Here is a 16,944-nt window from a genome sequence, read left to right on the forward strand (position 1 = left end):
CCACATAATATTATCCTCACCTAGTCATAAAAGCTTTATGGTGTGTGTATGTAAAACCGCTTTTTATCTCTCAGTTTTAGTCTACAGATGCACGAGAATTTTCGCAGGTAAAAAATATAACTCTTCACAGAACAGCCGAAATTTACGTGAGAACATATTTCATATCAACTAAATAAAATTAGTGTATGTAACATAAACATAATATATAACACAACAAAATATATTATATAGACATATTTATAATCATTTCTATCGCCGGGTTTTACCACGATAACTTCGTTTTTAATTTTTCGCCCAGATAATGGGAATAGCGTTGGGATCAATGGGAAAATTCTGCTAGCATTCTTGCCACCATTCCACGCATTCAAGATATGTATACTTGCTATAGTTTTATATACTTATTTAAGTTGTTATTGGTATACATTTTTTTTAAATAAATGTACACACAATTTTTAATCCATAAAAAATAAACTAAGGTCATTATTATTAACTGCTTCTTTTTATTTGGTCACCTGATGATAGGCTATGATCACCATAAGATCATTGACAAGATAAGTGATCATCATTGCCATATGACTTTTCTTGACTACTCATGGTAATCATTCATAGCAAAAATCTATCTTAAAACACAGGCACATCCGTCAATATTATAATCCCACGGAGCGGTTTCCAGACTGAAAATCCGCTCATTAACATTGGAAGAAATGTTAACACATTTATTTCTATGTAATTAATATAAATCAAAACAGGCTCCATTCTGCTGATTCAAATACAGATTTAAGATTGGAAGATCGAGTACTAATAGGGGTGTGAATCGGACCCACTCAGACTGTTCTGCACAAAGACCACCTTAATACCTTACCACTTAAATAGCTTAGTTATTCACAAATTAATCACATACGTAAATTACAATGTACTTTAAAACATAAAGCTGAGCCGAACTCACCATTTATTTACAAAGTGACATAATTAATATTGATTAAATAGCCTTTACTATAAAAATGAAAATATACCATAACGTCACAACATTAGTGGAATGTTATATTAAACTTACAATAATTTAAATAAATCTTCAAGATTTATTTTCCTACGTAATTAATAGTTGAGTTTGAGTCGTCTGTCTTATAAACTTATTTATATAGATTGTGTTGAGCATGTTTTTTAAATACATATGGAGTAATTAATGGTACAATTTTGTTAATCAGAATATCAAAGTGGTAGGTTTACAATTTTAACCTCTGACTTTTGAATAAAACAAAAAAAAATATCTTTGTCTATAGGTTTGTTTGTTGAAATAGAACAAAACAAGACTAAAAGAAAGCTATACCACCAGATACCGACAATTTTACCGTATTAAATTTATAATATTTGATGAGCCTTTGTTCAGTGCGTCAGGATCAGTAGAATAAACACACTGAAACAATGTTCTAAAACAAAAAGTATGAGTTCAACTATTTACATACGTCTGAATTGAATAAAGTAACAAAAGTCATGAAAGGGTGGCGAACTGTGTAACAACAAATATTTGCTTTCAGAAATCGATTTGTGGGTGTGTTTCGAACTCTGCGGAAAAATTTCAACGCGTTGGAGGTGTCGATGATAAAAATCTTTGAATAGAAAAACTATATGCAACTAAAAGTTTCAAATATAAAACAAAATAGCTACCTCGTTTCCGTAGCCTTATAAAAAGATATTATATTGTTTATTTAAAATAATATACCAATGATTTAATGAAAAACGGAGTAAATGTTTTTATTTTTATTAAATAACAAGTTTACGTATGAAAAACTACATTAAAATAAATTAATATTTATTTTAAAAAAATATTAATGTTGTTCTATAAAATATATTTTAATTTGAATGAATTACATGTTGTTCAGATATTAAATTTATTTTTAATTTATTGTTTTTGTTATGTATAAGTGCAATCAGCCTTAGTTTGAAATTGAGAGAACACACGATTAAAACAGGTGCGAGGCATTGTTGTATCGTGCACCATTACTCGTGTTTCGTGAAAGGCATCCGTGTGTTTGATCGTAGATCTGGAACTCGACTGAATTAGGTCATCGTAAGATTTAATAAATTCTAAAATCATTCACTTATTCCCTGATGACTTGGACAGTTCTAAACTATTTATATATTATATTCAAATTTAGAACGTGTCACTATTGTCAAATTTTCTATTATCTGTTATAATAATACAAACTGGCAAGTCCCCCGCGAAACTTCGCATTTATTCAAAAGATTTTTAATAATTTCGAAATCTATGACAGGTTTTGTTTTGATTTAATTTCATTGTAAACTGCCAGTCACTCTACATTAGTCAAATAGTATACATAAGTTAGTCAAGTCAAGTCAAAGTCAAAAATCTTTATTCAATATAGAAGTGTTTACACTTGCTTATTGATAGTCAAAAATCTACCACCGGTTCGGAATTTAACACCTCGGACCTGAGAAAAGAAAGAAAAGAACCGGCGAAAGAAACTCAGCGGGATATTTTTTTTTATCCATTTTGCATGTACAATAATAATTATATTTTAGTTACTTGAAACAGCCTGGAGGCGATCATTTCGTTCCCAAGGTGTGCAGTCAACTAAAAAGTCATTGGTTTTGTGATATCCTTTAGCACACAAACGCTCTTTAATGATTCTTTTGAATTTTATAATTGAATAATTTTGAACGTTTTCAGGGATCCTGTTGTAAAAACGGATACATTGCCCCCAAAAAGAGTTAATAACCCTGTGTAATCGGGTACTAGGAGTAACAAATTTATTCTTGTTCCTAATATTAATAGAATGTACGTCACAATTTCTGGGAAAATCGTTTATGTTTTTGCATACATACATAAAATTATCAAAAACAAATTGAGAAGCGACAGCCATTATTTTAATTTCTTTAAATTTACCTCTTAACGAATATTTTAGTTAAAGTTAGAATTGGAGTATGTTGATAACAATTTACTTTAATTTAGTTTACGTTTTTATTTTTATTTTTTAAAGCCATACCACTATACCACTCTCTAACCGGCCCTTACCGTTTTTTCTCTCTCTTAAATGAATTCTTTGTTAAATCGTACCAATTTAGTAAATTGCAATTAAGAATACTTTTTATTTTTCTGCGCATCAACGACCATAACCGATTTATTATATGCAGATATCGTCCCATAATCACTGGGACAAAAATTTCAAGATTACAACTAATAATTTTGACAAGTAGGTTATATATCATTCAAATACGCTCCTACAAATACTTTCATCTCTTTACAACCTATATTAAATTTAAGGTACCTTCTAGTCATGAATGATATGAGACAACATAATTTTATAAAGTACCTAAATTTATAATATCTACCTTTGGAATATTATCCAATATATTTTTCTAGACATGTTATAGTCTAAGTATTTTACTATTATTAAATCATATGATATTCCGTAATAAAGTCAACTCACCCTTAAGTTTATTTCAATCTAACACTACTCGAAACGGGACGAGATCGAATTATCTTTCTACTTCGATATTTTGCATATTAGAGTGGTTGGTTCTGTAACGGTAATTGAAAGATTAATAGAATTTGATATTAGTGAGAATTGATTAATCGATCATTACATTGGTTTCATATCAGACAAGAAATGTAAATTATTATAGGGAATCTATTGTGATTCTATTTTTAAATGTCATTATCATTCATTATCATCTGGCAAATAGACCAGACTTAGAATAGTTGGTAATAGTTCAACTATATACATACGTCACACCCTCATAGACATTGAGACTACACGAAAAAATAACCATCCTGTACAACATCAGTGCGCTACCAATTTGACCAATGTTTATGCTTACTTACACTTACGCTTCAAGCCGCAACAGTCAATAAGTATAACTGTTTAGCGGTTAATACCCACCCACGTGGGTTGCACAAAACCCCACTACCGTATAAATATGATACTAACATTAATGAAAGTCCAGTTCTGATAAAGTATTTCAGTTTAAAACTTTAAATATCGAAATCAAACTGGCCGAATATAATCCACTTTAAAGGATCCCAAATGTTTGTGCAAATGTTGATTTGAATACCAAGAACAGATCCTATCTTGTAATAAAAGGATGCAGTCACACACAAAAAATACAAATAAGAGATGTATCTTAAAATATACATAAAGGAGAAAATCTCTAAGGGGATACAAATAAACAAAAGAAAAAGCGATGTATGCAGTTCGGTAATAAAACTTGGTGTCTAGACTCGAATTAAAACTGTTTATTAATCAGGAACGAACAAGTTCTATTAATTTACTCCACCTTACTTTACCTTAATTATCAGAATATTTCCTAAATGTTTTAAATATTTTCTGTTAAATATTAAGTAAACATACATTTCATGCAAGTAAATTCAGAGATATAACTAGGTATAATATAAATAAAGGTATACAAATTAAGCCGAGATGGCCCAGTGGTTAGAACGCGTACATCTTAACCGATGATTTAGGGTTCAAACCCAGGCAGACACCACTGAATTTTCATGTGCTTAATTGGTGTTTATAATTCATTTCGTGCTCGGCGATGAAGGAAAACATCGTGAGGAAACCTGCATGTGTTTAATTTCAACGAAATTCTGCCACATGTGTATTCCGCCAACCCGCATTGGAGCAGCGTGGTGGAATATGCTCCAAACCTTCTCCTCACAGAGAGAGGAGGCCTTTAGCTCAGCAGTGGGAAAAATTACAGGCTGCTAATGCTAATGTATACAAATTAAGTGAAGTAAAACTTTTTGAACTCATTATAAGAGAAGAGACTGCTGCGATTTTTTGTCAACAAATGCACTAATGCACTAATTTCAAGTTCAACCATAGTATATAATAACTACATATAATAACGATCAACTCCTCGCATGAAACATTTTTTTTTTTTTGTTATATTTGTATGTCTACAGATAAAGGCACAAAAAGGCACAAACAGATCTTCTGTTTGTGCCTTTGGTGTATATAATGTTTAATTTTGTGTTTGCGTGTGTGTGTGTGCGTGTTTTATAACCGGAGAGCATCATAATTAGGAGCATTTAAGTCAAATAGTAAGCAGATAATATAATTTGATGTCATTAATAAAACTATAATAATTGAAATATACGTCAATTTTTTTTTCGAGTTACATATCAAGATTTTCTCTTGAAAAACTTGATTTATTTGGCCTCCAGCCAACTTCATATATATCATCAACCACAATATGAGTAAACGACGAACTTAAATGCATTCAATCCACCGAGCTGGAAGGCTGGTGTGGACGCCTCATATGTCAAGGGACTTAGGTACTTAATTCTAGCAACACTACAGATTTGTCAGGATAGAGTCATTTTGTCATAGACTACTAAAATTGAGAACTGTCGATAAATCTTGACGGTAACGTTGCTGGTTTAATTTGTATTTGTGTTTCATGTTGACGTTAAACAATTAACGTAGCTATTTCCAAGTACGTAAAAGAATACAATTAATAAAATGTTCGTATAAATAAAATAGAGTTGTTATGTGAGTGGATAAAAGAAATCTTAACTGTAAATTGGTGGTTCAAACCACCACTCGGATTATATGTACTTAATTTGTGTTTGTGAATTTACTGAAATGGAATTAAGTGATCAGCTTCAAACCAATCAATTAATAAATTAATATCTAATTTTCTTTATGATAGAGTATTGTGTGAACCCGTCTGAGTATATACCAGCCAGTCATCACATATTTTACCGCCAAATAGCAATACTTGGTATTGTTATGTTCCGATTTGAAGGGTGAGTGATCCAGTGTAATTACATGCACAAGAGACATAACATCTTAACTAAGGTTAATATGACTTACAGCGCTAATGTCTATGCGCAGTTGTGACCACTTACCATCGGATGGAACATTAAACTAAGCGATTAATAAAACCCATCTAGTTAAGAATATTGTTCTTCTTTCCCAGTCGTGGGACATACACAAACTCTTAATTTTAAACCTTTGAAGTAAAACCAAAATCTTAATTTTTTATTAAAAATATTTATTATTATGATATTTTTAAAATCAAATAGTTCTAAATATTTGATTTATAAAATAACATCAGAAAGATACATTTAATTTTCAATAATTTCATAGGATTATTTTTTATGCGTTCGCGTAGATTAAGCTAGACGCTTGTTAGCCAAACATCGGTATAGGTAATTATAACATATAACTCAAAATGACTGCGCAACTCAGTTCTAAAGAGAAAATCATAATCTCATAATTAATGTTAAATTTTTCTAACATTGACTTTGAAACTTGACTCTTATTAAACTCACTAAAGTACCTACTTCAATAATTATAACGAAACTGTTAAGACAATTAAAAATTTCATCGGCCTCAATATTTGACGCTATAAGCAGTACCGGGTAAGAGTATTTATATAATTAGGAAATTGCTTAAAGTGAATCAATTAATATTAACTAAAAACCTTTATTATTGTCCTAATGTAAGTAATTATTTAAAAAGCCAGAGTACAAACATAACGAAATTCATTCGTGGCAGCATTTGGATCACATTCAAACCCATCTCATCACCCGAAATGCACGGAACGATGTAAAATTTTGCGAAATTAGATGGTATTACTTTTATAAACGGACATAGTAAAAAATGGAATGAATTGACTCAGTTTAACATATCATTCTGTTAAGTGAGAACGAACTAGTAGTGTGAGTACCACTGCTGGGTTAGCGGCTTAGAGTCTAGTCCACCGAGAAGTATATGGATTACGTAACACCACCAGTACACACTTTTTAACAAACTAGCAGTATGTTATTAATAACATTATAATCACTATAAATAGAATGGCCCAGTGGTTAGAACGCGTGCATCTTAACCGATGATTTCGGGTTCAAACCCAGGCGGGCACCATTGAATTTTCATGTGCTTAATTTGTGTTTATAATTCATCTCGTGCTCGACGGTGAAGGAAAACATCGTGAGGAAACCTGCATTTGTCTAATTTCAACGAAATTCTGCCACATGTGTATTCCGCCAATCCGCATTGGAGCAGCGTGGTGGAATATGCGCCAAACCTTCTCCTCAAAGGGAGAGGAGGCCTTTAGCCCAGCAATGGGAAAATTTACAGGCTGCTAATGCTGAAATTTAAATAAATTACAATATGATGAACATAGATATTGAATTTTTCGTCATTTTGAAATAATATATTAATGTTATTACCGGGTCGTAATATAGATTCTAGCGATAAGACCCTTCAGTAATCACGGTATATGTTCCTTTAGCAATTAAATAACAAAGATATCTTAATTTAATTTGTAACATCCGACAAACTCATTGGCTTAGTGGCTAACATTGCCGAGTTGATACCCGGGTGCAGCCATGAAAGTTATAAGGTAAATTATAAGAGAAAAATTCAGTAATTGCAAGTTGATAATGTGTACACTCTTGTGGGCCAAGATAAATCTTGGTTCCCAAGGTTGGTGGCACATTGGTCATGTAAGAAATGATGAACATCTCTTAATGATTATGATAGGTGATCGATAACATCCATTTACCATTATGTGGCACATTTGTCCGTACGCCTACCAATATTATACAAAAACTTAATACCGTCGGGACCGAAATCTGTCAGAGGAACAGGAATGTATGTAAGTATTCTCACTTCATAGTTATGTTATATGATATAACTAGCCTACATATCCATTTAGATTATAATGGAAATGCTGAACTGTTAATATTTTATAGTCATACTACAGAAGGCTTCGCTCATATTTTTTTGTCACTGATCTTAATCTTTTTTTTCGAAATCATGCTTTTATGCGTATATATAATAATTTGTAAAAAATACATTGATAAAGAAGGTATATTATTCGATACAAGATTATATAGATGATAAAAAAGCGTGGAGTTAATGCTTGTTGACTTCCAGACAGGAGACATAACATACATATATAATTTAACTAACATGACTGTAATTTTAGATGTTGAAAAAGAGTAGCTACTGAGTTTGCTGCCGGTTCTTCTCGGTAGGATCTACATTCCGAACGGGTAGCTTTACTTAAAATAGTTTGTTAAAAGAATATTCAAAAGTTTCTTGTAAAAGTCCACTTGAATAAAGTATATTTTGATTTGTTTTGATTAAAATTCCTGGTATACGGATTTTTTTACTTGAAATATAAACTGTAATTTTAAGTGGGGAGTAAATTACCCCATTCGCAGATAACGGTTAAACATATTGATAGAACAAAAGCTTTCATTATATTTTTCACAAAACAACAGCCAAGTTTTCAAGCGCTACTCAATTTAAAGTTGCCGTTTAATCTAGTGCTATCACTATCGCTTTACGTTAGAGTGACAGAGACAAAACAATACTTAAAGTCAACAACGTTCGAAAACTTGGCCGTAAGCCTATCTAGTAATTATTTTGATAGATTCTGATATTATTCTTGGTTTAAATAAGTAAATAGGTCTCAGATTTTGATTTATAATCTAGACAATATATTTTTTTTTAGTACTTTAATACGTTTACTTAAAAAATTCGTGTTAAAATACACTTACAAAAAAAGTTTTTAAATGCATGCAAGTTAATTACAATAAATTAATAATAATTTATTTTTTTAGTAATAATTATTATTATGATTAATTACGATATATAATAAATTTCTTCTTATTTTACCAGTCCTATAAATACTTGCTCACAATTTTAAATATTAGCAATTAAAATTTGAAGTAAAGGTATGGTGTTGTTTTTCTCGGTTTCTCGCATAAGATAATGATCTGATTGACGTGGAACTTTTATTTGATTAGGCACAAATTGTCACTTGTGGCTTCCATCGCTTTTAATGGAGGTGGTCAACAGGTTTTAGGCAAAAAAGTAGCCTATGTACTTCCTCGACATTCAAACTTACTTCTTGTAAAATTTTCATTAAATTCGACTTAGTGGTCTTACTGTAAAAGAGCAACAGATAGACAAAGTTACTTTTACATTTATTTTTGTCTGATATATAAAACCTTTGCTCATATTTCATCTTGTTTAATTGGTAGTCATATAAAAAATAAATATTTTATATATTTATATAACATATAAACATTTTACGGTTTGGTTCAGTGGTTTTAGAAATAAATTGAGATATTTAAATAAACAAACGTGCGAAAATACGATGGAAATATATGTATTCACACAGTATGGGTCAATAGATCGATTGGCGAATGTTTACGTTTCATTGGATAAAAATTACGTTATAAAATCCTTTATTTATCCAGGCGAAAACGAGACGAGTAGCCAAAATATTAATAAATTTATGATACGACTTAAAATTATAAACTTATCTCTTAATATTACATGTTAATATATGTAGCTATGTTTTAAGGCTCATAAACAAAAATACATGCGAAAATAAGTTATTACTTCTAAGGCTTTTCAACTAATCAAGGAAAGTCGGAGGAAATTTAAAACTTTTGACGTCTCATTCATCAAATCAACCTTGCCTTTTGGGTCTCGAGTGGAAATCAAGGAGATAATACAATTTAATTATATTACGGGATCGTAACACTCCTTAGGTAGACCATAAAAATGTTGAAAATATTAATATGAGTCAGAACTAAAGTTTTTCTTTGATAATCGAATTGCATTATCAAAATAATATAACATCGACATTTATTAATTGGTAGTATTATAAAAAAGTAGTCAAAAAAATATTTAGAAGAATGTTTAGAAGAAGTTGCATTACAAAAATATATCAGAATTCACTATTAAATTCGTATTATATTATTAGTTGGGAAATTAGAATGACTCCTAAGTATTTTCAAATAACCAGCAAACAACTTATCATATTACATACATTTTATTTTTAATAAAAGCAAGAAGTTTTTAGTTATTATTATTTTACATTAAACATTTTTTAAGTTCTTTATTTAAATAAATACAGCAGCAGTTGTTATCCATGGTTTTTCTCGCATTTCAGGGGATAATCAAGTTTTAGGCGTAAAAAGCCTATGTCCTTCATTGGAGTTCAAGCTTGCTTTATAACAAATATCATCAAATTCGGTTCAGTGTTTTGGCCGTGAAAGAGCAACAGACAGACAGACAGATTTTCTTTCGAATATATAATATTAGTATAGATTTAGATTATATATGTAAAAAAAATACATTCGCAATACAATGTACAATTCAAACTCAAGCTGGAACTTCAGAACTTAGCAGTTCATACTTCTAATTTAGAGTAGATTTCAATTATGACATAGTCACATGCTAAGGAGGTGGATGGGACTCTACTGGAAACTTTCAGGTAAGTCTCGCGACTGTACCAAGTTTCAACTCAAACTGGATGAACGGTGATTATACGCATATGACATAAACATTTAACAATGATCTAGAAATAAATATTATTAAAAAAGAAGTCTAATTAGCGTCAGCTATACGCACACTTACACATACACACACATACACCCGCGCACAAACACAAACGCAAAATTTAAGATTATATTTGTTCAAACTTTTATTTTATGTTATTAAAATGTATTTAATTTCTGTCTTATTACGTAGAATTATATTTTACGCTTTAACTTTATTTTATCTCGGAATAAAGTAAAGTGGACTGACACGAACGGATAGACACGAAACACGAGACGTTCAGGTCAACCATAATTAAAATTTCATGTGCTTTACCTACCTACCAAAAAATATCAGCCGGCTTCGGAGAAGCGTGGTGGAATGAGCTTCGAAAACTCACCAAAACGAGGTTATTTTACTAACAGATACCCTTTATATTACCAATACTAAAATACCCATTAATATTTTTAAAAATTATTTTTTCATACAATTCGTTCGTAAAATGTACGAAATCATGTACATAACAATGAACTATTATGAAAATACGATCGATTACTATTAAAAAGTTTCGCACCAATAAATCAATTATTTATGAAGTCTTAGAATAACATTCTACTGGCGGAACCGACGAGATGAAAGTTCTGCGTTCGTATCTACATTAAATCGTTTTGCCTTCAATTATAAGTCATCAGTATAATTATGGTTACCAGAGGCGAAATAAATTTAAAGTTCTTATTGCTGGATGCGAATTGGATCAACTAAATTACCATAACGTTAAACTATTTAGACAATTATGAATTGAATGCGTTAAGTGGTAAATAGTTGGTTGGTAGTTTTTAACTGCATTTATATAAAACTGGTTACTTAAACAAGATACCACTATCGATTCTCCCCTTAAAATTGAAATTTCCAGGAATCTTTCTGAATGAGCGTAATAGTTTTTGAAGCTCTTGTGATAAGTGGTATATGTAACTTGTATATTTATAATATGTAAATACTAACTTAACTCACTGATACAGGTAGAATTAAGATTGTATTTTATAATGCAATTGGGTCGACTGAAATGGCATAGTGTTAGAACACCTGAATTTAAGCTGTAATGTGAGGGATTAAACCGTGGTTGTTTAAGCATTTTTGCGTTCATTATCCATTTTATGCTTTTGCATTAGCTAAAAATCCTCACCACAAGATGAAAGGGGGAAGAGCTTACTTTACTTTTACGTTTTATAAAGTAACTAGTGTGTATCAATTGCTTAGTATTATACATGATAGGGCTTTGTGCGAGCCCGTCTGCGTAGGTAGCACCCAATTATAAAATATTCTACTGCCAATCAGCAGTACTTAGCATTATTGCGTTCTGGTTTGAAGTATTAGCTAGTGTGAACTTAGGTGCAATGGCAAAAGAAGGCAAACATCTTAGTTCCCTACGTTGGCAATGTAAGGAAAAGTTATAATTGCGTACGGCACCAATTTCTTAAATGAAAAAAATGTTTTTGTAGTTTTGCCGGAAACGATTTTTTAAAAGTGAACTTTAACAGCCAAGTTCAAGTAACAGAACTGGCGAGCAGCAACGTGTGTAATATTGCACGTACATATATCAGTAGTAAACAAAAAATAAATACTATCTACATAAATACTATAAAGTGTTTTCGTGTTTCTACGTTTCTAAAACTACCTTGATATTTATATACGTATATAATAATTATTGTTCTGATTATAAGCGCACAGTTAAATCTGTTGAATGTACAAAGATAAAAAATTTATGTTTATTTTGTGACTTAAGTGTCTGCAACGTAACATTTTTGGATAATTCAACTTTATGGGGCCAAATAGGAGCCTTTCATTTATGTAACTTTGTACGAATTTTATCCAGGAAAATTGAAATGGACAGCTAGTAATCACAAATGTATAAGATAGTCCCCGTCATTTTTCCACATAAAACCTTTTATCGGCCGAACCTAGGGCTCGAACTCTAACCCTAGGAATATGTGGACCTATATCAAGCCACTAGACTAACGACGCAATCGAGTATTTTGTATGCTAATAATGTACAATCAATAATAATATACGAGTAACATAAATAATATTCAAATCATTTCCGATGTATGAATATAAAGTGAATTATAATGCTGGCAACAACTATTTACCTAGAATGTTATGACATGACGTATTAATAGTTCTCTTTAACACAAAACGATACTCACACACGTGCAATTATTGCCTGCGTTCAACGATCGTGACACATCACACTAAACTCACTTTGAATTCATATAAGTTATATTACAACTACAAGTGCAAGGGGACATGACATCTCAGTTCCCAAGGCTGGTAATACGTTGGCGATGAAAGGAATGATTAATATTTCTTCCAGCCCCGATGTCTATGGACGGTGGTGACCACTTACCATCGAGTATCGTTTGCTCGTCCGTTAACTTGCATCATAAACAAAAACAAAACATTCTGTACTAAAAATATTTTTAAAGCTCTTCGTTTCAAAAAAGTAAGGTCGTCTGAAGCATAAATAATAGTCTAATGATAAATGCTTAAAAACGAATGTATGAAAATAGTTAGTCCTTATGGATACTACAAAATTTCTTGATAGCGCTGACGATGCTAAACTGTAATGGCGCATCATATTAATAAGTTGGAGAGTAGACTGAGCTCTGGAGCATTCGCGGTTAAGAAAATTAGATTGTTGACTGATGTGAATATGGCTCGCTTTGTATATTTCAGTTACTTCCACCGCAAATTTTCAACTATCCTGATTTTATCCATTTCAAGCTGCTTTGGGTAATAAAACCGATATCAGTACGATATTTGTACTTTGCAGAAAGTGGCTATTCGCGCAGGCATAGATACGCCCAAAAGTTTGCTTAAGGAACGTTTTTGTGTTAGAGGATATTATAACAATAAATAATGACGTTACACACTTTGAGAATAAAACGATTGGCTCTAGGCTGCCTGTCTTATTTATATTATTACACGAGTGTCAAAAACGACATAAAACATATGACATAGTAAATCCATGAGCTCAATCAATCATCAAATTGAAAAACATTGCATTGCTTTAATGGAGAAAAGAATTAATTTAAATTATCAATTTCAAACTTGGTGTTAAACGACTGTGCTTGCAAATGTGGTTTAACATGTTTAAGGCTAAAATAAATGTCTCTAAGTATCAAAACTGAATCGAATGTACAGCGTAACTATTTGGTGTGTTACAAATGTGTTTATGAGATAGCTTGACTATTGTGATTGGATACTCACTCAACCGTGATAGTTTGAAAGCGTCTGCGGTGTTAATAACATCGACGTAAGCCTGAAGTTCCAGCCGACGGCTGCTAATATTCTGATTATGAACAGTCATAGCATATTTGAATACATTCTGTATTTCATCCGTGTTTTGGTCGAATATTGCACCTGTGAACAAACAATAGTGAATCAGTGGCTATTATAAGATGATCAAGTATTGTTTAACAAATGCTAGTTGTAGTTTATGGGATGTTGTTGTAATTTCTCTGAATTCAGAGCACAGAAGACAGCAATTTTAAAATTACACGTGTATTAAAATCCGGAAACGCTTAATAAAATTTACCTAATGTAAGTTTACAAAAAAATAAAAATAATTTGAATATAAAAGAGCAGCAAACGAAGGAGATTATTTTAAGCTGTTAAGCCAGATATTAATAATAAGATTAACTGGTCAAATATTGACCGTCACTGTAAATTTCTAAGATCAGTATGCGTCACTAACTCATTATTTGGACTAATAACCGACTTTACAGAAGTCGCATGTGAAACGACTTAAATTGCAGTACATTTTTAAACTTCAAGCTATTATTAAAAATTTCTTGACAATAGCCCAATAATATTTTTATTGTACTACGTGCTCAGTCAGACTGGTAAAATTTTAATATATTTGAAACATTTTGTTTCAAATTTTTAAGTCCAAATTGCATATTATCTTACGTTTAAATTAGCGAATTCTCTTACCGTAGTAACTTTGCCATCTCCGGCATTCGTTCGTATTGTTTACTATTTAATATTAAAATTACTCTTTAAAATATTTTCGCTTTTCCTATGTTGCATATTTTTTAATAACGTTGACGGTGACATTTGCTGTTTTTTTTATTTGTTGCATTATTTTAAGTGTTCTAAAGTTCACCACGTTAATTAAATGTAAACGGTAATTTGAATTTGTTACTTTTTTTGTTTTTACATTTGTTTAACGTGGTAATGTTTTGGATTCTATCAATATATACAGTTATATATACAGTAATTAGTAGATTTTTTTTAAATAATGTGATGTAAGTATTGAATAATGAAATATTAATACCTACCTACTTAATTTCAGTAAAAGTCGCGCTGTGCTCACTCGCAAGAACGTCACCTCAGTCAACGCATACTCCACTAACGCTCATGGCACCACTTAGCACGTCTACCGTATATCTAAGACACTAGTGTCAATCCCGTGCTATTAACCACGATCATGGTGGGACGTGTTATAATTTTTGCCACGCGAATTCTTAATTATGCCTTACGTATATTGTAATTTGGAGTTATATCTAATAAAAGTTTGGAGAAAAAATCCACCTGCATTCAGCGTACAGTAGTGGTATCCCATAACGTCTTATTCTCTGAATGGCTTTAATTTAGAGAACAGATCAATGTTTGCCTGACCAAGGAGAGTTTAGATTTTCCGATCACGGTTAAGGTGGAGGCCGTACACCATTGACCATTAAGATGCTGAATATGAATACTTTAAATTATATTTATTGTTCGTAAAGTCATTCTTATTCTTTTGTAAATATAAATCCGTAAATAATTTGTTAAACATTAATTTTTATTTTTAAAATACTCCTTGGTTGTTGTAGTATGCGGTTGTGGTAGGCATCAAAACTCGTTTATCTAAGCCGTTCTACAAACGAATAATAATAATGATTTACGATTTATGAGTCGCGTTAGCTAAACCTCTCTGCAGTATTATGAAGAAAAAATGTTAATATTCAAAACAATAATTTAAATGACCTAAAAATTACATTCAGGACAAATGCCTTGAGCTGAACATTTATCATGATTGTACACTACCTATATTAGAATAACAAAATAAATCCTCCCCAATAAACGTTTTGTGCTTATTCAAGCATACCAATAAGCAATTTATAAAGGGTGTTACTGAATTCAACCATGGTGTCATGGATAATTTAATTTCACCCATAATCTATATATATAAAAGTGAAATACCACTCATTGATTATTCACAAAATCTCTGAAACTATAACATCTACAAACTTAAAATTTGGCGGGTTAGTTATAGGGTGAAGACATAAAGAACGGATTTGACAAAACTCTTCCCCTAAAGGGGTAAGCCTATATAAGGGGGTATTATTTTTAGGTCGTAAACCCGCAGGTTTAGCTAGACAATCAAATTGTGCAAGTAATGAAATAGAAACGAATGTGATGTCGCTTAATTGTTTTATGTAGCCTTTAAACGAATCGGTACTAAAAAAATTGCTTAAAAAAATATTAATCCAATATGGCGCGTGTCACTTCGATGTAATATGATATGACTTTGGATCACAAAAGTACGAAAATGTTACGAAAAAAAACTTTAAAATATGAACTATTTAATTGACTCTAATTCTAATAAGATATTGTCTATAAAAAGGTTATATTCAATATTTTATATGTATTACTTTTAAATGACATTAAATTGTTACGGCAGCCCAAGTTTCAATTTGAAAAATAAATAATTAGTCCCATTTCATGATATAATCATTTAAGTCGAGCCGAGATGACCCAGTGGTTAGAACGCGTGCATCTTAACCGATGATTTCGGAATCAAACTCAGGCAAGCACTACTGAATTTTCATGTTCTTAACTTGTGTTTATAGTTTATCTCGTGCTCGGCGGTGAAGAAAAACATCATGAGGAAACCTGCATGTGTCTAATTTCAACGAAATTCTGCCACGTGTGTATTCCGCCAACCCGCATTGGAGCAGCGTGGTGGTATATGCTCCATACCTTTTTCTCAAAGGGAGAGGAAGCCTTAGCCCATCAGTGGGAAATTTGCAGGCTGCTAATGATCAAATCTTTTTCGAGTTCAAGAAGGTCTAAGTAGCAGTTACGTTTGGAATTTAGCAGTGTTAAGCCCACGTGTATTGGAAAGTACTTTAAGCCGTTCAAAAGCCCTGATCTCTTTGGTCGGGTTGAATTGCAAGATTTAAGAGAATATAAAGTGCACGTGTTTTTGCGCACACAATTAATGCGCTATAAACCCTAGCTTAGTTGAGTAATCTCTGAGACTGGTCGCTGTAGCTGAAGGAAGACAGTGCTGTTTATTATAATGAAATTCGATTAAAACTAATCATAGTAAATTTTGTATGCGAGATGCTTACAACAGATAAATATCCTAGTTGTCGCCTGCGGTTTCATTTACGTTTTAGGGTTTGATAGGTGTTAGGAATAAAAAGACTAATTTGCAACAGCCAGAAAGAGCTACTTTCTCATTTATTAGTGTTATATGATGATACGTTCGATGTTATACGATAAAGCCAACATGTCCTACTATTGGACTAAAAACCCCTAACATTCTATATACCAATAAACTAATAATTGTTTTTTTTTTTTT

The 16,944-nt window shown here is 31.5% G+C and overlaps 1 protein-coding gene across 1 annotated transcript in view; it reads right to left on the reverse strand.

Moving 5' to 3' along the window:
* LOC125075890 (glutamate receptor 1-like) overlaps nucleotides 1-16,944 on the reverse strand; it is a 132,833-nt gene that overhangs the window by 87,782 nt on the left and 28,107 nt on the right. The window contains exon 2 of the mRNA XM_047687730.1: nucleotides 13,581-13,733. Coding sequence (XP_047543686.1) covers nucleotides 13,581-13,680 — 100 coding nt within the window. The 5' untranslated portion in view covers nucleotides 13,681-13,733. The remainder of the gene's footprint in view (nucleotides 1-13,580; nucleotides 13,734-16,944) is intronic.

This window comes from Vanessa atalanta, chromosome Z, assembly GCF_905147765.1.
Source record: "Vanessa atalanta chromosome Z, ilVanAtal1.2, whole genome shotgun sequence".
Taxonomy (NCBI): Eukaryota; Metazoa; Arthropoda; class Insecta; order Lepidoptera; family Nymphalidae; genus Vanessa; species Vanessa atalanta.